The 20,506-nt window shown below is 40.1% G+C and overlaps 1 protein-coding gene across 3 annotated transcripts in view; it reads right to left on the bottom strand.

Annotated features, from left to right (window-relative positions):
- Window positions 1–20,506, bottom strand: part of CALCRL (calcitonin receptor like receptor) — a 65,814-nt gene that overhangs the window by 4,486 nt on the left and 40,822 nt on the right. For all 3 annotated transcript variants that reach the window (XM_064660169.1, XM_064660167.1, XM_064660168.1), the window contains exons 6-12: window positions 20,174–20,265; window positions 15,155–15,281; window positions 13,396–13,549; window positions 12,502–12,562; window positions 12,304–12,370; window positions 6,474–6,692; window positions 6,082–6,123 (exon numbers count right to left, since the gene is read on the bottom strand). In XM_064660169.1, the coding sequence (XP_064516239.1) occupies window positions 6,082–6,123; window positions 6,474–6,692; window positions 12,304–12,370; window positions 12,502–12,562; window positions 13,396–13,549; window positions 15,155–15,281; window positions 20,174–20,265 (762 nt within the window). The remainder of the gene's footprint in view (window positions 1–6,081; window positions 6,124–6,473; window positions 6,693–12,303; window positions 12,371–12,501; window positions 12,563–13,395; window positions 13,550–15,154; window positions 15,282–20,173; window positions 20,266–20,506) is intronic.

Raw genomic sequence — 20,506 nt, 5'->3', positions numbered from 1 at the left:
GGACCTGCTCCAGCCCCTCCATGTCCTTCCTGAGCTGAGGGCCCAGAACTGGACACAGCACTCCAGGGGTGGCCTCACCAGTGCTGAGTCCAGGGGAAGAATCACTTCCCTGGACCTGTTGGCCACCCTGTTCCTGAGCCAGGCCAGGATCCATTGGCCTTCTTGGCCACCTGGGCACACTCTGGCTCATGTTCAGCTTCCTGTCAATCCAAACTCCCAGGTCCCTCTCTGCCTTACCCTTTAGCATAGTAGTTACACATATCCAACACTATTACCCCATTTCACATCAATTCCCCCTATATTCCAGTAGCACATTTAGACTCTTTTTCAAGATAGGCCTTCATTCTGTTTAAGAACATCTGCACCCTGGCCTGGACACTGAGATATCACCCAGGACTTTGGAAAGCCTCCAAGGACTGTACGTGCTCCGAAGAAGATGAAGATGAGGAAGAGGGGGTCCTAAAATTCCCCCAGACTCAATTCCTGAGGGGCAGAACAGGGCAAAGGCCGGGGGGTGGACGAACAGGGATTGGATGGACATCATTATAAAAACTATTGCACCTGGGTCAGGGGACATGCGTGGTGGTTTGTATTCTCAGAGCCTGAAAGGCTTCATTAAAACCTTCCCTTATGTTACCTCCTACTTAAATTGCCCTGGAGTTTTTTCTCCCTGGATTTTTAGGCAACAGTAAGCATTATTTTTTCAGCAAATATGGTGTGAAATAATGACATTTTACAATTGCAATGTGCCAGTTGCTCAGAAAAAGCACAGGTTACGGGAGGAACAGCAGCAACACAATTTTCTGCTTAATCCCTTGTCAACTCCAGTCCAGTGTGGACAGATCAGATTCAGAGGTGAAAAAGGTAATTTGTGTTCACCCTTAAGTTCAAAAGGCCACATCCTCAGCACCTGTAAATTCATTTACTCTCAACAAACCATAATTTACATTTGCTATGGTTCTGACACAAACAAGTCTTTCCTAATTTCTGAACATACCTTAAGCCAATGACTAGAAGGACAATTTCCCGAACTGCACATTTCTACCAGAGTTAAAAATAAAGTTGGTAAAATAGCTGAAGGGCCCAGCTGGTTTACGTGCCTCCATTGAAAGGATATGATGTTTTGTCATAACCTTCCTCCCCTGCAATCTGGTTAAACACCTGGGCATACTGGGGGGATGAAGTTCGCACGGAATTAGGCTTTCAGTGAAGATGCCAAGTGAGGAATGCCAAGAATGGCAATGGTTGTTGCTTTTTCAAGAGTTTTTTTATGTTTAAAAATCCCACAGATCATGAATATTTAATTTCCTCTTCAGCCAAAATTTGTACAGAAAATACTCCTGCATTGACTGGCCAGGCTGTGACTCAGGAAACACTGGGGAGCGCTGATACCTCCAGGTATCCAGCAGTGACCCCCCAAATCACAGGCACCATTCAAAAACATGACCTTCATTTCACTTTTTTACATACAAAAGAACTAACCAGTGAACAGTGAGTCCCCCAGTTAACTGTTTATATTGTGGATAGGTATTTTTAGGATTTTCCATATGTCTTCAGGGTTTCTTTTGTGTCTGCTTCTAATTTCCCTCGCACAATGGCTTCTTTTGTCTAATTTTACTCTGGCTTTAATTATGAAAAATAAGCATAAATAGAAGAAAAGGGATGTAGTTTTTAGACTTCCTGCAGTCTGGTATCAGAAACCACTGTTTAAAGGAAAACTTCATATTTCCCAAAACCTTTACAAAGAAGATGTCAAAGGGTAAGGAAAGAAGCATCAACTGATTAACATAAGAAATTAGCATTTTAGGGCAAAGGAGATGCTCTCTTACTGTTCGTAAAACCTTTCTAATCCACTCTAAACATCTAAGCACAAATCTCCAAATCTTTGGAGAAAACTCAAGTATCTCAATACTTCTGAGTATCAGATCTTACTGCTTTTCATATCAAAATATCAGAGTCTAAAGGCAGAGTTTGTGTTTCAGCACAGGAAGTGTTGCTTAATTAATATATGCATTACACAGCAATACAGAGCCTTCTGTAATCTGTCCTAAAGCCAAGAGAAGAAGCATATTCAAAATTCCATCTTTTCCAAGAAGGAAGCTTCGAATTCAGTTTGAAATCCTATCAATGAATCTGTGCCTATCACTAAGCTATGTTCTATTTTTTCTCCTCCCCACAGCCAATGACCTCAATAAGATTATTTCTGGCATTCTTCATGAGGCCTCTCTGTTACTGCTGAGTCAGGATTTCACCCCTGTCCTGCTCCATGTCTGTTCTTGTAGGGTGTTAACACCTTTCAGGTTTTTATCACCGTCTTTCAGTCTTCTGAAACCTTCCAATCAACTATTTGTAGGAGAGGATGGGAAAAATCAACGAGACAACTAATTTTCACTAGTAACTCTAACAATATGAGTATCTACTCAGGACCTGAGAATAGAACTTTTACCACTCAGCTTTGAGCAGTTGCACAGAGCTGTAAATGCAGCTCAGGACAGGTAGCATTTTGGGACTTTGTAACAAGAAAGGATATTTAAGCAATGCATTTAATGAAAAAAGGTAATGGAATAATATAATTCTATTTCTCAGTCATTTACAGAGATGTTAGTTCCAGCTGGAATATTCTTGCTTCTGCACCTTATTGGTTGGTAATGGCTCTTTTTGATGAGTTTTCATGAAGGGGTGCTTCCAGTCAGCCCTTAATAGCTTGATGTTCAATAGCACACAAATCAAACAGCTCAGGAGGAAAAAAAAAAGGGAAAAAAACCACCCAAAAACCCACCAAAAAACCACAACACAAGCTCATCTACCTCATCTATTATTCAACAGATTTTATAAACCTGTAAACCCAAGACCATGATCTTCATGGCAACATTTCTGCACTCCTGTGAAATGAAAGAAAAAACCCACAAACCCCACAAACCTAACCTGGATCACATGGGTCATTATTAGCACTGTAATTAATAACAGGAATCTTTCTACTGATTTATCAGAGATCTGGGACAAGCCTCTCCTCTGACCACAGCCTGTATCACCCCAGAAGCCTCTCTAGGCCATCTCAGACTGGAAAACATGATGAGGTAGTTGGGAAGCATCCTGCTCTGTGGGATGCAGAATGTGAGTGTCCTCAGGGAAGCCCTGCCAGGGCAGATCAAGATGAAGGGCTTGCACGTACTCCCTTGTCTGTAGGAGGCTTGTGACAAACATCTGCAGTGCCTGTTAGAGCTGGATTGGACAGGCCACCCCTGGCTGGACTGCTCAGAAAGCTGCAGAAGTTCCTTGGCTACGGTCAGCAGGACATACCAGCTATTTTTCTTATATTTCTTGGTTTATTTTCACTGAACTTCTCTGCTAGCAGATCACATTTATTTACTTCTTGGCCAGAGGTGTCTGCTTGAACATGATTTGGATCCTGATATTTGGTACAGAAGACACTGAAATGTACAGTAACAGCTGGGAAATGCTAAGATGTAGACAGAAAGAAATTGGTGCTTTTAGCATTTTTAAGTGCTAAAAAACCCACTAGAAAATCTTTGCCCCACTGTCACTTCAAGTGTCGACTCCAACATCAGCGTTCACCTTTAAAGCATTCACCTCTAAAGCACAGAGGTGCTGCAGAGGAGCACTGACACCACTCCCTGATGCCTCTGATCATGCCGAGGCTCTGATGAGGTGTGGCTGTGCCAGGTGACACCAGCCAAGCCAAAGTTCCTGGCTCAGTTCAGGCATTGGTGTGACAGCAAAGGGACTGTGATGGACATGGAACACAAGTGTGCCTGGAGGCTTTCCTGCCACGGGCACAATCTTTTAGTTCTCAAAGGAAACACGTGTTTTCTGTCCAGGCATTCTTCTCTACCTACAGTGTCATTCTCCCCCTTGGGTTTCCTTACTGTTTTTAAAGCACTAAGTCCCTTCTTGAACAAGATGCACTGGAAAAGTCCTTGAATCACTGAACCCAAAAGTGGTTTAAAAGGCATACATTTCCACTCTATAGAGAGCAAATACAGACAAATATGTTTAACTTACAAAGTCAAGTTCTACGGTCTAAAAATTAACTGTCTAAATTAATAAACGTTAAAATGCCTAAATCCTCCTTTTAGCATTACCCTGCCAGCAGAAGCTCAAGCAGTGATTCACCTGTTACCATTTGTAAGTGTTGTGGAAGAGCTCATCTTTTATCACTGATCAGCCCAGGGTGAATTTAGGATACTGAATTAGGGGGTTGGCTCAGGTGTGCTTTTCTTACATAGCAGAAGAAAATATGTCAAAAATATGAGTTTGTAACAATGAAATGTTAACACATCCAGGATCATATTTTAAAATTTCATATTTTAAAATTTCATATTTTAAAATTAATCATAACTTAAAATAAAAAACTGCCTTGGAAGATCCACAAAGATTAAAAAACAGAACCAAGCAGTGAACAATGTTACATAGAAACTGCAGAGATTTCAAGGTTTCCCATCCCTCCTCCCATATTTTGCATTGCAGCAGAACAAACTCTGTTTGATTTTTTCCAAATACCTGTTTTAGAAGGCATTCTGACCTATACAATCTAGAAGGGAAAGAGTGTGTGAACTTGGGACTTGAACATGAATTTACTTTATGGTAAAATCAGATCAAACCCACTGGCCCACAAGCACTGAACTGTGACAAAGCCCATGTTCATCTGTTCTACCTCTTTGGCAAAAAAATAAAAAAAAAAATCAGTGATACTCATACATTTAGGGGACACACACACAATGACACAAAAATAAACCTTCAAACCCCATTGCAATCTAATCAGCTTTAGACTTAGGAGGAGAAGGAAGGGCAATCTGCTGGAATCAATTCTGGCATTCGCCAAATAATTACCTATAAGTAAATATTACTGTCCAATAGCATTATGTAACCACACTGACACAATTTTACAGCATCTGATAAAAGAAACTAAGGGTTCAGTCACATGGAAACATCTGGTTACTCCCACACATCTGCTTACAGCCATGTGCTGTAACCACACTAAATGCAGAGCAAATGAACAAACAGATGTGTAGGAATAAGTGTAGGATTGTAGTTGTTCCTCTGCCAAAACTGCTGGAAGAGTACCAGTTAGCCTTTTGGTAGGGTGGTTTTTTTGTTTGTTCGTTTGTTTTGGGGTTGCCAAGATTTTTTTGGAAGTGAGAGCAATATCAACAATTTCATTTATATTTTTTAGCCTTTCTATCACTTCGACACTGTAATCCTCTCTAAGTGTACTTTCTAGAGCATGGGGCAGGAGGTTCTAAGTGACAGTCACTGTGTGCACTCCAGGGGTACAGGACCTTGACCATTCAAGATAACAGCGAAGCTTATTAACTGCAATGGGATCAATACAATCTATTACTGAAACGTGGCACAATCCTCTAATGTAAGAATAAAGAAGTTTGTCCTTGGAATTGGTGGTTTCTTAGAGGTGCACTTATCCCACACAAATTCCTGACCCAAGCACACCAACCTGTTGAGGTCTGATTTTTTTGAATGATACTTTTCGTCTGTGCTAAAAAATGGTTTTCCAAACCTCAGTCTAGAATTTTCCCAGAGAGTCATCATAACAGAGTCACAGAATCATGGAATGGTTTGGGTTGGAAGGGACCTTAAAGATCATGTTCTTCCAAGCCCCTGCCATGGGATACAACCATACCCAAACCCAGTGTGCTCTATTCCTGCTACAGAAGGACCAGTGATTCTCCAAGATAACATCCTACACAGCTTCTAACACAGACAAATATGCCTTCTGAGTACTGAACTGCATTTTACTTTTATGATATTTATTGAGAATTTATATCAAAGTGACAAGTGTCTTCAGTTTCTTATATATTTAAGAAAAATGTACATTGCTCAGCACCGAAGAGTCAGTCCTAATGCATTTCATGATGTGCCATGAATGATGGCACAGTCCTTCCCAGGCTCTGCTCTTGGCATGCTGATGCTTTGTTTCCTTTTTTTGAGTTCGAAAAATTTAGACATAAAATAATGAAAAAAAAATTGCCATCTCAGTTGCTGAAACAAAACCACGTAAAATGGAAAATTATTAAAAATACACTAAAAGAAGTTGTTGCCTACCTCACCATTAAAGAAGCAGAAAATTGTAGCCACCAGTAGACCCTGTAAAATAAAAATAAAGGTTCTGTTTTATTACGCATACCTATGGGATATTTCAGGTGTGAGATAATTTCAGATCAAATTCAGATATAGTCAGCAAAGACAATGCAGGACAAATCTAAACGTGGTGGCTTATTTCTGAAAATATGGGACCAGTTACCTGCCATGACGTATCTTAAGGAATTTCCTCGAGGAAATTAATATTCGGTATGATGAGAAAATCAAAGTATTTTATAGGAATATCGCATTAAGGCCTTTAAAAATTAAAACAACATGAAGGTTTCTCCTTTATTTGCTTTGCATGCCAAGTGCTCTCTGGCTCAGGGGGGTGAGAGCCCTGTAACTCTCCCTACCTGGTAGTGCATGAGGATGTGCATCACATAGTCATACACCTCCTCGGCGATCCGGCCCTCTGGTCGCCATGGAAACAGCACAAATTCGATGCCAAGGAGCGGCACGAGGATCAGGGTGGCTCTCACTGCTTTCATGTACAGGTTGGATTCGGCCCTGTGGGTGTCTTTGAGCTTGGTGATGAGGACACGAACGATGTTTAGCAGGAAGAAAAGGTTTACCTGTCGGAAAAGGAAATGGCACTGAGGGCAGTCTGAAAAATAAGCCCCCACACACTGATCTGGGAGACTAAAAACCAGACAAAAAACTCATACTGTATGATTGTGATTGTACAAGAAACAGCAGTTGAACCTCTTTAAACCTCAGTCACCTTTTAAGTAACTGAGGTGTGGCTCTACTGGTATCCACATCCGTTTCTCTAATTTACTAAACAAGTGTGCATCCAGATACCTACTGTCTATCAGTCCTAACAATCCACACACCTTTCTCTCTGGTCTCCCAGTAGCAGTGAAGGATTAGGGGGTTTTTTTTAATGATTGTTTCTTTTCAGGTTGGTCAAGAAAGAGGACGACGCTCTTCCCTCCTTGCATTTAAACATGGTTCTTCAAAAAGCTACTTTCTATTTTTCAAACGTGGACTTGACAAATTTACAGAAAAGAAAAAATATCAGAATGCAAAAAATAAAATAAGACCAAATGCTGCTACAAGGAAGTGTGTATACTCCTCTGGACAAACAGGGGATTTAACATTCTCACAGTGGTCAATGGTTGGATTTTTTATTCATTCAGCAGAACTTGCAAATGTGGCAAGCACTGAGATGGTGCCCTAAATATTCTTGTGCACTACAGATTCTTGATTATTTCCATAGCTACTAAGGCTTTTCTTGTTAGAAGTGGTGACCAAAATAATAATCCCAAACTGAAATCACAGTTGTTCAGAGTAGATCTTTCAACATGTGAGTATTCACTGTAAGCAGCCACAAAACTAATACACACAGGTACCTATATATGTATGTACACAGGCACACACAGAGCCAAAGGATGTGACTAGCCAGAGCAACAGCAGCAACAAGGGATGCTGACACTCAACTTTCACCTCCTGTGCAGTGCTGGCAGCCCCTGAGAGAAGCTGCAGCTGGAAGAGACCTGGAGAGCTCAGCCCAAGGGCAGGACAGCGCTGCTTCAGGGACCCACTGCGGAAGGGAGAGACACAGAACCCACTCCTATCTCAGCTTCCTGATAACTCTCTGTCCTTGTTAACAATAGAGACAAAGGGGAGGGAGGGAGGAAGAAGGTAGCAGGCAGCCAGACAACTGCCTTCTAAAAAGCCTCGGAATTCCTGGTCTGGGGGGAGGCCTCTGTCTTGCTGTAGGACAAATGCAAGCAGGGAAGCCTTGTCAGACCACGTGTGTAATGATGCCTCCACAGCCCCAGCAGAATTCTTTATGTCAGATCAGGTTTTCAGAATAAACAGCTGTGTACTGTTATAGCAACATGGCCCTTGACAGATATGGGATGTTATTTATATTCTACTTGCATGCTATTTAAATCATTTTAACAGGAAATTGTTTTACATAGGAAACTACTGCATGAATTTCTCCTGGAAGACTCCAGCTACCTTTAAGCTTTGTTTACACAACCAAGGTCTTCTGATTCTTTCTCAAGGGATTTATTTAGATTTTATGTAGCCCCTCATCCCCATCCAACTTCCTATAGTACACACAGACAATAAGTCCTTCCTCCATTTCTAAATTTAATCCTTCTCAAATCTGCTTGTTCAACATCAACATGTATCAAACACTGAGTTTTCAGCCCTCTCGAGTTTTGGTAGCACGGCCAATTCCTCTAACACTGTCTTTGAATGCTAACTGAAGATGAAAGTTGCAGCAGCCAGGCATGAAACACCACTCAACAAGCTGTTTCTTTTACAACGTGGAATTTTTCTGTTTGCTTCACTTACCCACCAAACCCAAAAAGCACAAAATTAAACATGCAGAGTTTGCAAATAGCTAAGAGGGCAAACAGAAAGCTGGATGAGGCAAAGCAGAGAACAGAGCTGAGAGCTGTCACTCACTGACACTCTGAGTGTCAGTAGAGGTATGCAGTATTTTTGATGTTTAGCTCTTCTGTCACAAAATAGAGTGAGATTGGGATGAACTGAATTCCTAATTGAAGTGATGAAAACAGGTCCTGATTTTAGCGAGGCAGCGAGTAGATTTTTACACTTAAGCAAAAGTAGGCCAGTGGAACTACTGGCAAGCATATGATCATCAAATTGACTGTGATGGTTTGGAAAAGCCCAAAGGAGCCCTGTAGTGCTGGCTGCAGTGTGAGCACAGAGCAGCACAGCGACAGCTCCGCCGTGTCCTGAAAACTGAACCGGGCAAGTGAACAAAAATGGAAACAAAGGTAGAGAAGGCTACAAGATTGTTGGTCCCTGTACTGGAGATTTAGTAGCATTTAGGTTCTGCCTTTAAGAGTGGCTGTGAACTTAGCTGAGCTTTTAGGTGCTGCAGTTCTTGAATTAAACTCTCCCCATCTCCCGGATATTTCTACTTCTCTCCATGTTGAGTCTGCATTAAGCAGCATGGCAATCCTTATTAGCACAGAGGTTTAAATTCTGTTTAAATTCCTCCTTAGCATGATATAAACAGACCATTCTCAGCTCAAGGCACTCAGATAGTGGCTGGTGGCCACTGCTTGGCTTCAATGCAGTTCTGCAGCTTCAGATCCTGGGGACATTCCCAAGGCCAGGTATATGAGTGCTGAGCATTAAACTTCTAAACTCCTAAGCCTTGCACTGAGTCCAGCTTAGAGTCATTAAATATAAGGACATTAAAAACAAAGCTTGGACCTCCTGAACTTCCTTCTAGCACACGTTCACTCAGAACTTGCTCAAAGAACTTGCATCTCTAAAAGCCTGTCCGACTAAGGCACCAATACATAACATTATTATTGGGAGAAATAAACACCCCTGTAGCATTATTTATACAAATAATGGCATAAATAAATAAAAGACTCTTTCAGTGGCATCAGTGCAAATGAAATTGCTTGTGCATTGGCACATCTGAAGTCTCTACTCTGAAATCACTCCTGCTTTCACTAAAATGCAAACCCATTCCTTTTCATACCCCACCCCCCCCAGTTTTGGTCAATATTTGTCTAGCATGAAAACTAACATCACCCTCTACTGTTTCATTCCCACACTGTTTCTTTAATTGTGGTTGCTTGGGCAAAGAGTTGTAATTTAATGGTCAACTGAAGAGAATTCCAATCAAAGTGCAACCTATGTCTGCTCCCATTTCCTGTTTCTTTGGCAGGGATCTGACCACAGTTATGTAATAGCAGGGACCATAAAAGCAGCGTTGTTGTTAACTTTATGTAATTGTAGGATTTTCAGTGATGTGCAGGAGTTAAATTCCCATTGGCTTCTGCCAATTCTCCCTGGCACCCACTTGACAGTCCCCTCCATGTTCTTTGAGATCTTACTCCTGAAAATAGAAACAGTGTCTTCTGCCTCGTTATCTAATTTGCAGTTTAATATTGTTGCTTAAATGTCTACTAAAGCAGGTCATGCTTAGTAAAGTGTGGAAATTGTATCTGGCAAGCAAGCTGCTTAAGCAAATGAGGGTTCTGTTCACAAAGCCTAAACACATGCATTTAATCTAACATCTTTATCCCTGCCTTGTCTTTTCTGAATTGACATACTACATTTTTTTGTTTCCAGAAAGGAAAGCCACTCCTTTAAAGTACTTTCACATCATGGGCAAGATGTGCAGTTGTGTTCAGTCTCTATTATTCCTACCTGATTTTCAAATAAATTTACTGACTGCACCGAGGCAAGAAAAATACAAGAGAAACACCTTTAGTCAGCTCATTAAAAATATAAGAATATCAATATAATATAAATATAATTGTAAATTGCAAAGAGAAGGGACAAAGACACTGCCCAAACCAACTCCACAGAGACAATTATTATGCCCCCAGTAAAATCAAAGAGCAATCCTAGTGTTGCCTTGAAGGGAAAGAAGACTTGGATCCTTTGGGACAGATCCAGTGCATTTGAAGCCTGTAGGATTCTGGCCACATGCAGTGTGATTTTGTGGAGGCCACTGTTTGGAAGGATAAAATGATCTTTCATCTTAAAATGAGGTCACTGCATGGAAAATTAGTACAGTCTTATAGCTTTTACACATTTTTTTACATTGTTATTTAAAGCAATTCTGACTAATTATTCTGACTAATACAAATTACAGCTCAGCTTTGAAGAGCTTTACTTAAGTGGTATATCTATGAAGAGACACCTGAACAATACAAGTGACAAGCCACAAAAAAAACCCCCTATACCTTTCTGTGAAACAAGGTTTCATCTTTTGTTGGAATAAAAAAAATTGAAAGGATTCAGAACTGGGTTTAAGTTTACAGATCAGAGCACAGCAGATTAGTTAGTGTCCTTACATGAAGATACATGGCAGATCTGACTGGCAGGACAAGAGATTATCAGCAATAATTCACACCCCAAGGGCCAGAGATCTCAGTAATGTCGTGGGGATTGCCTCTGGCTTCCCATGCAGAGGGTCTCAGGTGTGCCATGGTATCATCACAGCCTTCAAAATGCAGGTTCATTAGTTAATTTTACTGTGAATGAAAAAGGGAGTCAGAAGAACCACGGGATTTACACAATGGCCTTCTGAGAGAACTCTCTCTGCACAGAATGTTCTCTACAAATATTCATTAACAATTCAATGTAAGAGGAAGCTCATGTAGATCAGAAACGGAAATTGTTTCCAAAAGTTACTTAAGGCTTTAATGCTTCATGAAATCTCCTTGAATGAACTGAAAAGCTGTGATAAAATCAGCAGACATGTACACAGTAGTTTTGCCAGATCAGCTTCCAGTTTCTGTTACAATAAAATAAATGACTGTCATACACAGTCTGTGGCTAATTCCAGTCACATATAGAATGTCTCCATGCTGCAGCATTCCTTGCATTATGCATCCATGGACATTAATTACATGGATAGTTGTGTAAGTAGGCACCTATTTCTAAGAAGCAACAATCTACTGACTGAACTTCACAGGTTAAATCCAGTCCTAGTATTAACTGAAGCACAACATTGATTTTTATGCAGTAACGTCCTCAGTGGCAAACATTTAACAGAGCTGGCATTAACTTGGAGTGTGAGACAGAGCTCTGCACTCCAAGGGTTCACGAGGGCCACAGAAGCAGAGGAGCTGCAATACCCCAGTGGCCAGAGCACACATTGCCAGATTAGTGTCAGAACAGGGGCAGTCACAGGCACCTGCAGAACTATCTGCACTGGTTCTCTCCCAGGGACCTGTTCTAATTTCTTTCTATCCTGTATTCTCATGCACAGCCAGGCCTGGCATTCAAGAGCCCTCCTCTTCCTGAACCTCAGGGAGCTCCAGTCCGGGAGCTGTTTGGCCACAGCACAGTGACACAAAGAGTAGGCTCAGCCTGGCAATCAGTCTGGGCACAAGAAAGCATTCTCAGTTAAAGGAAGGATTTGAAAGTGCCCTCCAGTACTCCAGGTAATACTGAGTCCTTCCTTGTCAGCAGCATTTAAGTGGAATGATAATCAACGTTGCAAAACCTCAGTTTCTTTAAAGACCAGAGGTACAGCTCCTTGACAGGGCCAAGATTTCTTGGATCTTCTGTGTCTAAGGCACCTACTGGGTTAAATGGGAGACCCACGAAAGACAGTGCCCTCTAAATGTTGGCTTCAGGCTCTTACCAACTTCACAAGCCCATCAAGAGAAGCCAGAAAACAAATAGGGAAAAAAACCAAAATATCATCCGAAAAATGCTTACCAGCAGAGCAGCACAAATAGGGCCGTGGATGATGTACAGCAGATGAGTATCAGAGCTGATCCAACAACTGGAGAAAACAAATAGGAAAAGAAAAAAAAAAAAGAGTTGGCATTATTATCTTTGTATTCCTTTCCTTTTTTTTCCCCCTCTTTAAAGAAACTATAAATGTTTTGCAAAGCAAGTTGAAATGCTACTTACTTGTCATTATAATATAATGTTCTAGCAACAGCATGTATGCAGGCAGGGATCAATGGGAAACCTGTGAAGAAAAAACAATATTTTCTTCATGAGAAAACCTGGCTTATAACTAAGTAAACTTGGGTATCTTGCAGGAATCTTCTGTATTTTTACCTAATCCAAACTATATACCTGCAGAGCAAATAAACTAACAGGGAGCAATTTAGTTTTTCTCTTCTTAGATTTCTTTCTGAGGAGTGTATGAAACCTTATTCCCATTGACTTGCCAGAAAATCCATACCAACACACAGAAAGAAAAAGCAAATCAAATTATAACTTTTTAGAATGCAACAATTGACCTTCATTAGCACAGATTCTTTTCAGGCTGCAGTCTGCAATAATGCCAAATAGGTAGGTAATATTAAAATGGTAATTGTGTATATGGTCACAGCTTTAACAGCATGGTTAGCAATGTTTGCTCAGTGAACAATACAGGTCAAATGGAACTGCTGGAAAAATAAATCTTTGGCCATCCCTAGCTCAGTTCTGACCCTCCACCCTAGACATGGTGAGACTTCTCTGAAAACAAACATTCATTCCTGAATAAACATCTTCGAGATGAGGAACAATGAATAATTACTTCTTAATGTCTTTTTTATAATAGGAGACTCTTTTCTCTATACAAAGGAGGAGTCACTTCCTGACTCCAGAAAGGCATAATCTCTCTTTTAAGCAAAGACAGAAGCACATACAACTTCCTACTTAATATCTCTGAGCTTGTTAAAACACCCCAGACAAAGAGCAGGGGTGTGGCACCGTCATTCAAAGCTTTCAGCTCAGAGGAGCAAAGGTACAGATGTTCAAAGGAGGAAGAGACTGCAGTGGTCTGAAAATAGAGGATGAGAAATCACATACCCCAGCCAAGAAGGTAATACCACATCAAGTGCTGTTTCTCAGCAAAAACAGCCACCACGATAAGAGTGTGCAGGTAAATGCCTTCACACAGCATCCAAAAGTAGTTGCAACCCATCAGGTAAAGGTAGATGAACTGTGACACTTTGCAACTAATCTGCAGGGGGGAAAAGAAAAAAAAAAAAAGCAGAGTATAATATACATTTTTAATTTGCAAAAAATCTCAGAGCTTTATTTGCCAAGTGGAAAGAATACCATTCAAGTCAAATGCTAATGTTTACTCTGTTTCTCACTAAAATTACATATTTGTTTACTTTTTAAAATATAATTTTTGTGGAATTACAATTCCATACTTTATGATGACAGAAAACTTTATAACTGAGTCTGTTTTTCAGCTATTGACACAAGAGGACCTTGGCATCCTCAAGCACAGCAGAAAGCTGTAAAGATATTTTTCCCTATTGGAAACCTTGCCACACTTGACCATTCCAAATCCTTAAATTGTCTGATGATAACCACACAAGAAAATGTATTTGATGTGGGTAATCCCCTCTCAGTCTTACCAATCACAACATATAACCACTCCAGAGAACAATTTATGGTTTTAGGATGCTTACAAGACTTGCAATTTTAACCCACTCATAACTGCACTTTGGTCCCTTTGAGAACTCACATTGCAGGTTCTGAAGGAACCTGGCATTTATTTGTATTTAGCACCCTTCAAAATATATTCTACAATTTAAATGTTATAAAACAATTTATTGTGAAGTCTAAAATGTGAGGTTGTGAAAAAGCAGCAACAGTTGATTTGGTCACAGCACATTCTTTTTTTCCTCCTTCTGAAATTGCTGTCTGATTGTTCTATTTTTGGCACTTGGATTAAAAAACCAAAAATCAATATTGTTATACCATTTTCTGCTACCTAACTCACTTGATGATGATTATTAGCTGCTATCTCAAGTATATTTTCCAGTACATTGATGACAGCTTCTACAGGACAAAGAGAAAAATCATCCTTTTACTTGATTCAGCTTCTGGAGTTTTGCCCTAACTTTCACAGAATTTAAATTTATCTTCCAGCTCTAAATAAAAACAAAACCAGAGCTAGGGATTTGTTTGTTTCTGTATTTCATCTTCAGGCTTTCCTGTTGCTATAGCACCTAGACTTTTGGGAGAGGCTACTGATTCACACTCACCCCAGTATCATCAGGAAATGAAAGTCAGAGAAATCAGACCCAAAGGGAAGGTTTTGGTTGTTGTTTTCTTTATTTTATTTTGCTTTTTACTTTTGGTATATACTTTTGGCCATTTTTAACTTGGCCATCTTCAGCTGAAATGAAAACAACTGAACTTTTTTTTGGCAAAAGGAGGTAAAGCCATCGGAAGGCGGCTGACAGATTCCAAAATACCTTGCAAAGCATTTTTTTACTGCCCTTCCTTGGCGAATTCAGCTGTCAGCCTCACTGACATCACCCAGAACAGGCTCCTCTCCTGCAGTTGTTTCAGTGCAAAAGCAGTTCTGTGGAGCTGGGAAGAGGAGCTCAGTTTCCTGAGTTTCTCAGAGCACTGTTACTCTTTCACAACCTCGAATGTGAAGAGCCCAAACCTCTGTGCGACATCTGTTGTCCCACATCACACAGACACAGAACGTTTGCACCTCATCACACGCAGCATTTCGGCAGCTGCTCAGGTCTCATCTCTTCTGTGCTGCTGGAATTACTCCCGTGCAGATAAACGAGGCGCCAAATACACTTTCACCTACCGGATTCGTGGCAACCAACTCCTGGTTGTTGGCAACCGCCGTCAGCGAAATTATTGTTACAACAGAGTTGCAAACAAAGGAGAAAAACAGATTTTTGTGCAGGGTAATCCTTTGGCAACTCAAGCTCCTAGAAAAGGGAAACAAGAACAGATGAGCACGCGGGAGGACAACTGTGTGTACTTGGGGACAACTTGGACATTTTGAAATGCTAGAGCTCCTTATTTCACTGACAGATCTTGCATCTACCCTTTCTTCAGGCTCAGACCAAATGTAATACAACGATGTGAAAGGTACCACCTTTCCACAAACACCCACAAGAGGAAAGCAAGTACATTTAGTTCCATTATGTTTACAGGGGAGGACCTGCTTTATAGTGGTCAGCTAAAAAAAATCTGAATACTGATCATATAACAATTTTCAGAAGATTCACACCTTTTTTTTTTGTTAGTACCTGAAGAATTTCCCAATTACCTATCACACCTGAGAGTGAAGAAGCTGTCTTACCCTATGTTTCCATTTAGCCAAACCCGTTAAATTTTTTGAGGATAATTCCCTTTTACTCATATTCTTGTTATTTTTTCTTCCCTAATCCTATAGCTAGAGAAATAGCCAAACAAGTAAAATAACACAAATCTCATCCTGACTTTTGTGTATAACTAAGTTATAGACATTACACAGGATACAATTATAAAATTCCTATATTACTGCATTTGATTGTGTTAATTTTCAAGGTTTGCTTTGAAACTTGCAGTAAAATTAAAGAGAAAATATCTTTGGAAAGGCTTTTTTTTTTTTTTTAAACAGAGGTTCAATAGCATTAAAGAACACTAGAAATTAAGCAGGCTTGCAGCAAATTTCTTTTTGTCTGCCACTACAGAGGAAGCAGGTCTAACTTAGTGCTATTCCAAGAGGCATGACTGCTTCTCATTCAAGGTTTTCCAATGAAATTCAGCTTTACAGGCAACCCCAAAAGAAGACAGAAAGCTTTAACTGTTAATCCTGAAAATCCCCCAAAGAAGCAAGTAACATCCATTTTGTTATGAGAGCAGACGATGGGTAAAAACGATCTCTTTAATCAGAAATACATTGACAAGGCCAGCAGGGGACAATCTGAACTGTCACACAAGGGGGGGGGAAAAATGAAGTTTTCTAGCCTTTTCAAAGAGCATGTCTGGAAGAAAAGATGAAGCAGGGACCTCGGTGATTCATTTGTAATTTGGGAGGGTAGGAGGGAGAAGACCTTTATGTTTTAACAGAAAAACGCAGACATGAAATAGGACAAAGGCTGGAGGGGTCTATGGAAAACCATTGAGAATGTGACATAAAATACATTTAAGGGATAAAATACATCCCATTAGGCTTTAAGATTTTATTTTAGTTTTTGGTTTTAATGCCCCCAAATGCATAAACTTAGACTGCCATAATAAGGTTTTTTTTTATGTTGTTTAAAAATGTATATTTATATTTTTTTTCTCCTGTACGGTTTATATACGAAAAGAGAGACAATGGGAGATTCCAGGGAAGGGCCTCGTGTAAACAAGTCCTGGAGAACTCTGGAATTCTGTCTGCTTATTGTTACAGGACTCAAGGCACAGGCAAGGAAGAGCACGTACAGCTAATGGGGCCATCTCCCGGGTCATCCAGCAGCTGTTCCTGTTGAATATTCAAACACACCCATCCACACCCACCTCCACCCAGGCATAAAAGGATTGAAAGGATCACCGGATGTGAAATAAGAAAGCAAGACTGATGACATTTAAAAACCGAGACGGCTTTTGGTAATAAAAGGATTTTTCCTAAGCCTCCCCACCCTCCCTCTTCTGTTATCCTTCCTATAGTACTTTTTCTGACTGTTTTTCTTAACGATGTAATACCCTTTAATCACTTAATTCTTGTATTTATGATCTAAGGATGTTTGAATGACCAACCCCAGGATTAAACCATGTGTAGTAAAATAAAAACAGACCTCCTGCTAAATTACCTATTTCTCTTCCTATTTTGAGTCCTGCACGACTTGGACATTGGGAAAAAATTAACTTCTCCAATAATATTTCTCCAAAAGAAAAAAGGCAACAATTTCAAAAACCCCTAAATGGGTTTGAGGTCTGAGTTTTTAAGGTATTCCAGTACCGCAAAATTCAACCAGTGAGATCCACATGTGCACTGAAGGGGAATTATCCATTCAGGTGAAACTAAAGTGGCTTAGGAACCTCCTGGCTCCCTAACAATCTATCAGTCAGTGCTTTGCCCACTCTTTCTTTAATCCTCTGTCATGGGATTTGACAGGACACTTGGGGCTTTTTTGTTTGGGTTGGTGTGGTGGCATCTTTCAAATTGTAGCTCCCTTTTCTCCTAAATCACTGCTTTTTTAAAGTCTTCTCTTGCCTTGTTTCTCTTTCTTTATGAAAACCACACAACTATTTTAACAGAAGGTTTTTAACAAACACATGTATGATCTAAAGTGTGTAACAGAAAGAGAGAGCAGAGACACTGCAAGAAGTTGTTTTTATGTCTCACTGGTGAATTCCCAGAGAAGAAGATCAGAATTCCAAGTTAGTGGCCCATTGGATGCCATTAAACCAAGAACTCCAATGCACTTGGACAAGACTTGGGCAAGGATTTCCAATGAGACAATTTTCTGAAGAAAAAGAAACCCCAAAATTCCAAATGCAAACAGAAAATACAGAAAAATTTTAATCCTAAAGAAGATAGTTCAAAACGCAAATAGTTGTTATTTGGAAAAAAGAGTCTTTTTTCTCATGGAGAAAAGTGCCAAATTTTTAGCCAAGCCTCAAGCAATTCTAATGATCATCAGTCCAGCAAAGGTGGTCTGGAAAGTGTTGGTCAACTAGCAGAATAAATTTTTTGGAAACGACAAATTCAAAGGCACCCTCCACAATAGCAAAAAAAAAAAAATAAAAGTCCACCTGTTAAAGCTATGAATAATTACACAAGCTTTAGCTGATACATAATACATCCTGGTATTAATCTAGGTCCTTAAATACCCTCCTGGTACTAAAAATACTTCAGAGGAACTGTACATCCCAAGAGAACAGCTTGCAGAGGACTTTTCTTTAGCTTCCTTTAAACTTTGTAATTTCCTTTCATATCCCAACATGACCACAGCGAAGAAGATGTGGTTTGTGGGTCTGGATTAATTCCACGAGGTTCTCTGAGGAAAGATGATCCTTCTGCCAGAGGGAGGAAAAAAAAAAACCCCTGGACGGTTAGACAAACCTGACATATTATGTCAGATCACCTGTTTTTGCAGTAAGTGCCACAAGTCAAGATGAAAGTACCTTGGTTTTCATATTATAGTCCAGAATAATCATGCTTGACTGTCTCTGAGATTATAAAATTAAATCCTATTCCAAATTTTTTTGTTCTCCCCTAAGAAATCTGTCAAAGCATTTTCCCTGTCACGTTAGATATTTAGTCTGCTAAACTTTGTGTGACATTCATTGTAACAGCACAGACCTTTTTTATGCAAAATCAAACTTCTTATAAGGACTCAGAGCCATTTCACGTGTTGATGTTTTGGAAGGAAAGTGAACTTGGAAATGGAAGAGGTCATAAGCAAATAAATTTATTAAAAGCCAAATATTCGGGTTTTCCTCATGAAAGGAGAGCAGAAAAAGCTGAAAAGTCATCTTGAATACTGGATTTCATAAAGGGAGGCCTGAGATTAGCTCAGTTGGTTACTAATTACACCAAAGTTGTGGGTTTGATCCACCATATGGGCCATTCACTTAAGATCCTCGTGGGTCCCTTCAACCCAGAATATTCTGTGATTCTGTGAAGCTGAAACATTCTGGTTTGTTGGGGGATTTGTGGGAACGTTGTGGAATCCTGGAGAAATAACGCACAGGTAAACTGGAAACACTATTTCCCACCAGGTGGGACTAAAACCAATAATTGTTTTTATCAGGTATCATCTGCCCCCACCTAATCAGAGTCCACAGCACGAGAGAAGCAGAATCAGTGGCCAGTGTATGTGCTATTCATATTGAAATGCTAGGAGGAAATTAAAGATGGAGTGAGACAGCAGGGCACAGAGGTAAGAAATAGTCAGTGCTGAAGAGCAGATGTGCATTATCCAGTGAGAAAAAAAGGAGGAATGATTAAACTGGAGCCAGCTAACAAGGGGAGCCCACGCTGTGCCCTGCAGCAGCTGGCAGAGGGAACAGCTTGTCCCTCCCAGCTCTGCTCATGTGGCATCACTCCTAGTTTTCACCTTTCTGCTAAGCCCCTTGAAAGGCTCTTAAAGAAAAAACAAAGACAAGGAGTCTTTTCCCAGGGGAAGAAAAGTAAGTTCACAAAATATGATGTAATAACACTAATTTTAAAAGACGTTATATTGTGAGCTGTTGTGACAGTGGTGACACACTGCTCAAAGTTTCTTTCAAGGAAATAATACTGTAATACATAATAACTGTTGGTGGATGACATGCCTGTCATACACATAATGCAGTGAATAAAAGAAGGGATTATATTTATTATTCCCACTTCTACTGTAGCTCTTAGCCTTACTTTCTTTACAGTTTGCCATATTTGTGAGTACCCACTTTGGAATGTTACTGTATGTATCACATGTCATCAGTATTTTGTTTTCCACTTGCTCTTTAGTTTGGCAGATGCTTGGCATGACACAGAATCATAGAAAATCCTGAGTTGGAAGGGACCCACAAGGACCATTGAGCCCAATTCCTAAAATCCACACTGTAATTTTATCACTAAAATAACCCAAACATCACACACCCCAAAAACAAACAAACATTTTCCCATGTCCTATTTTCAATATATTCTACAGCTTTTGGTTCGCAGGTTTTCAATTTTAAGTCTCCAAGCAAATAAACCCACACATTTATTACAGCATAACTTTCAATGCCAAATCAATGCAGTGGCTTTCTTCACCTCCTTGCTCAACCTAATTTCATTTGGATGGCTGGTGGTTCGAAGTATTGAAAGCAGGGTTGTGGTAACCACTGATATTTGATAAAGGATCTTAAATATACTTACTTAAAGTAAAAGAATATGCCAAGAGAAATCAGGAGTGATGCAATGGAGAGACCGTGTCCAATGATGGCCAAGTAATACAAGTTCAGAGCCGTCTGCAACACAAGAACAAAGCCAAGCACTTGTGATTCATGCAGAGCTATTCTGGATGAAGCACATATTTATACATCATTTCAGCACATAAAATGACTGTAACAGTATAAAAAAAAGAGAAACGTTTCAGATAATGATAAGACAAGTCCAGAATCCTGCAAAACAACATCTTACTAAACCCCCTCTCCGTAGGAAACACAAATGGTTAATGGGAATCATCACTGGAATGTACCTTTACCAGTT

The sequence above is a fragment of the Pseudopipra pipra genome, chromosome 7 (genome assembly GCF_036250125.1).
Source record: "Pseudopipra pipra isolate bDixPip1 chromosome 7, bDixPip1.hap1, whole genome shotgun sequence".
Lineage (NCBI taxonomy): Eukaryota > Metazoa > Chordata > Aves > Passeriformes > Pipridae > Pseudopipra > Pseudopipra pipra.
This window is presented reverse-complemented; position numbering and strand designations above follow the sequence as displayed.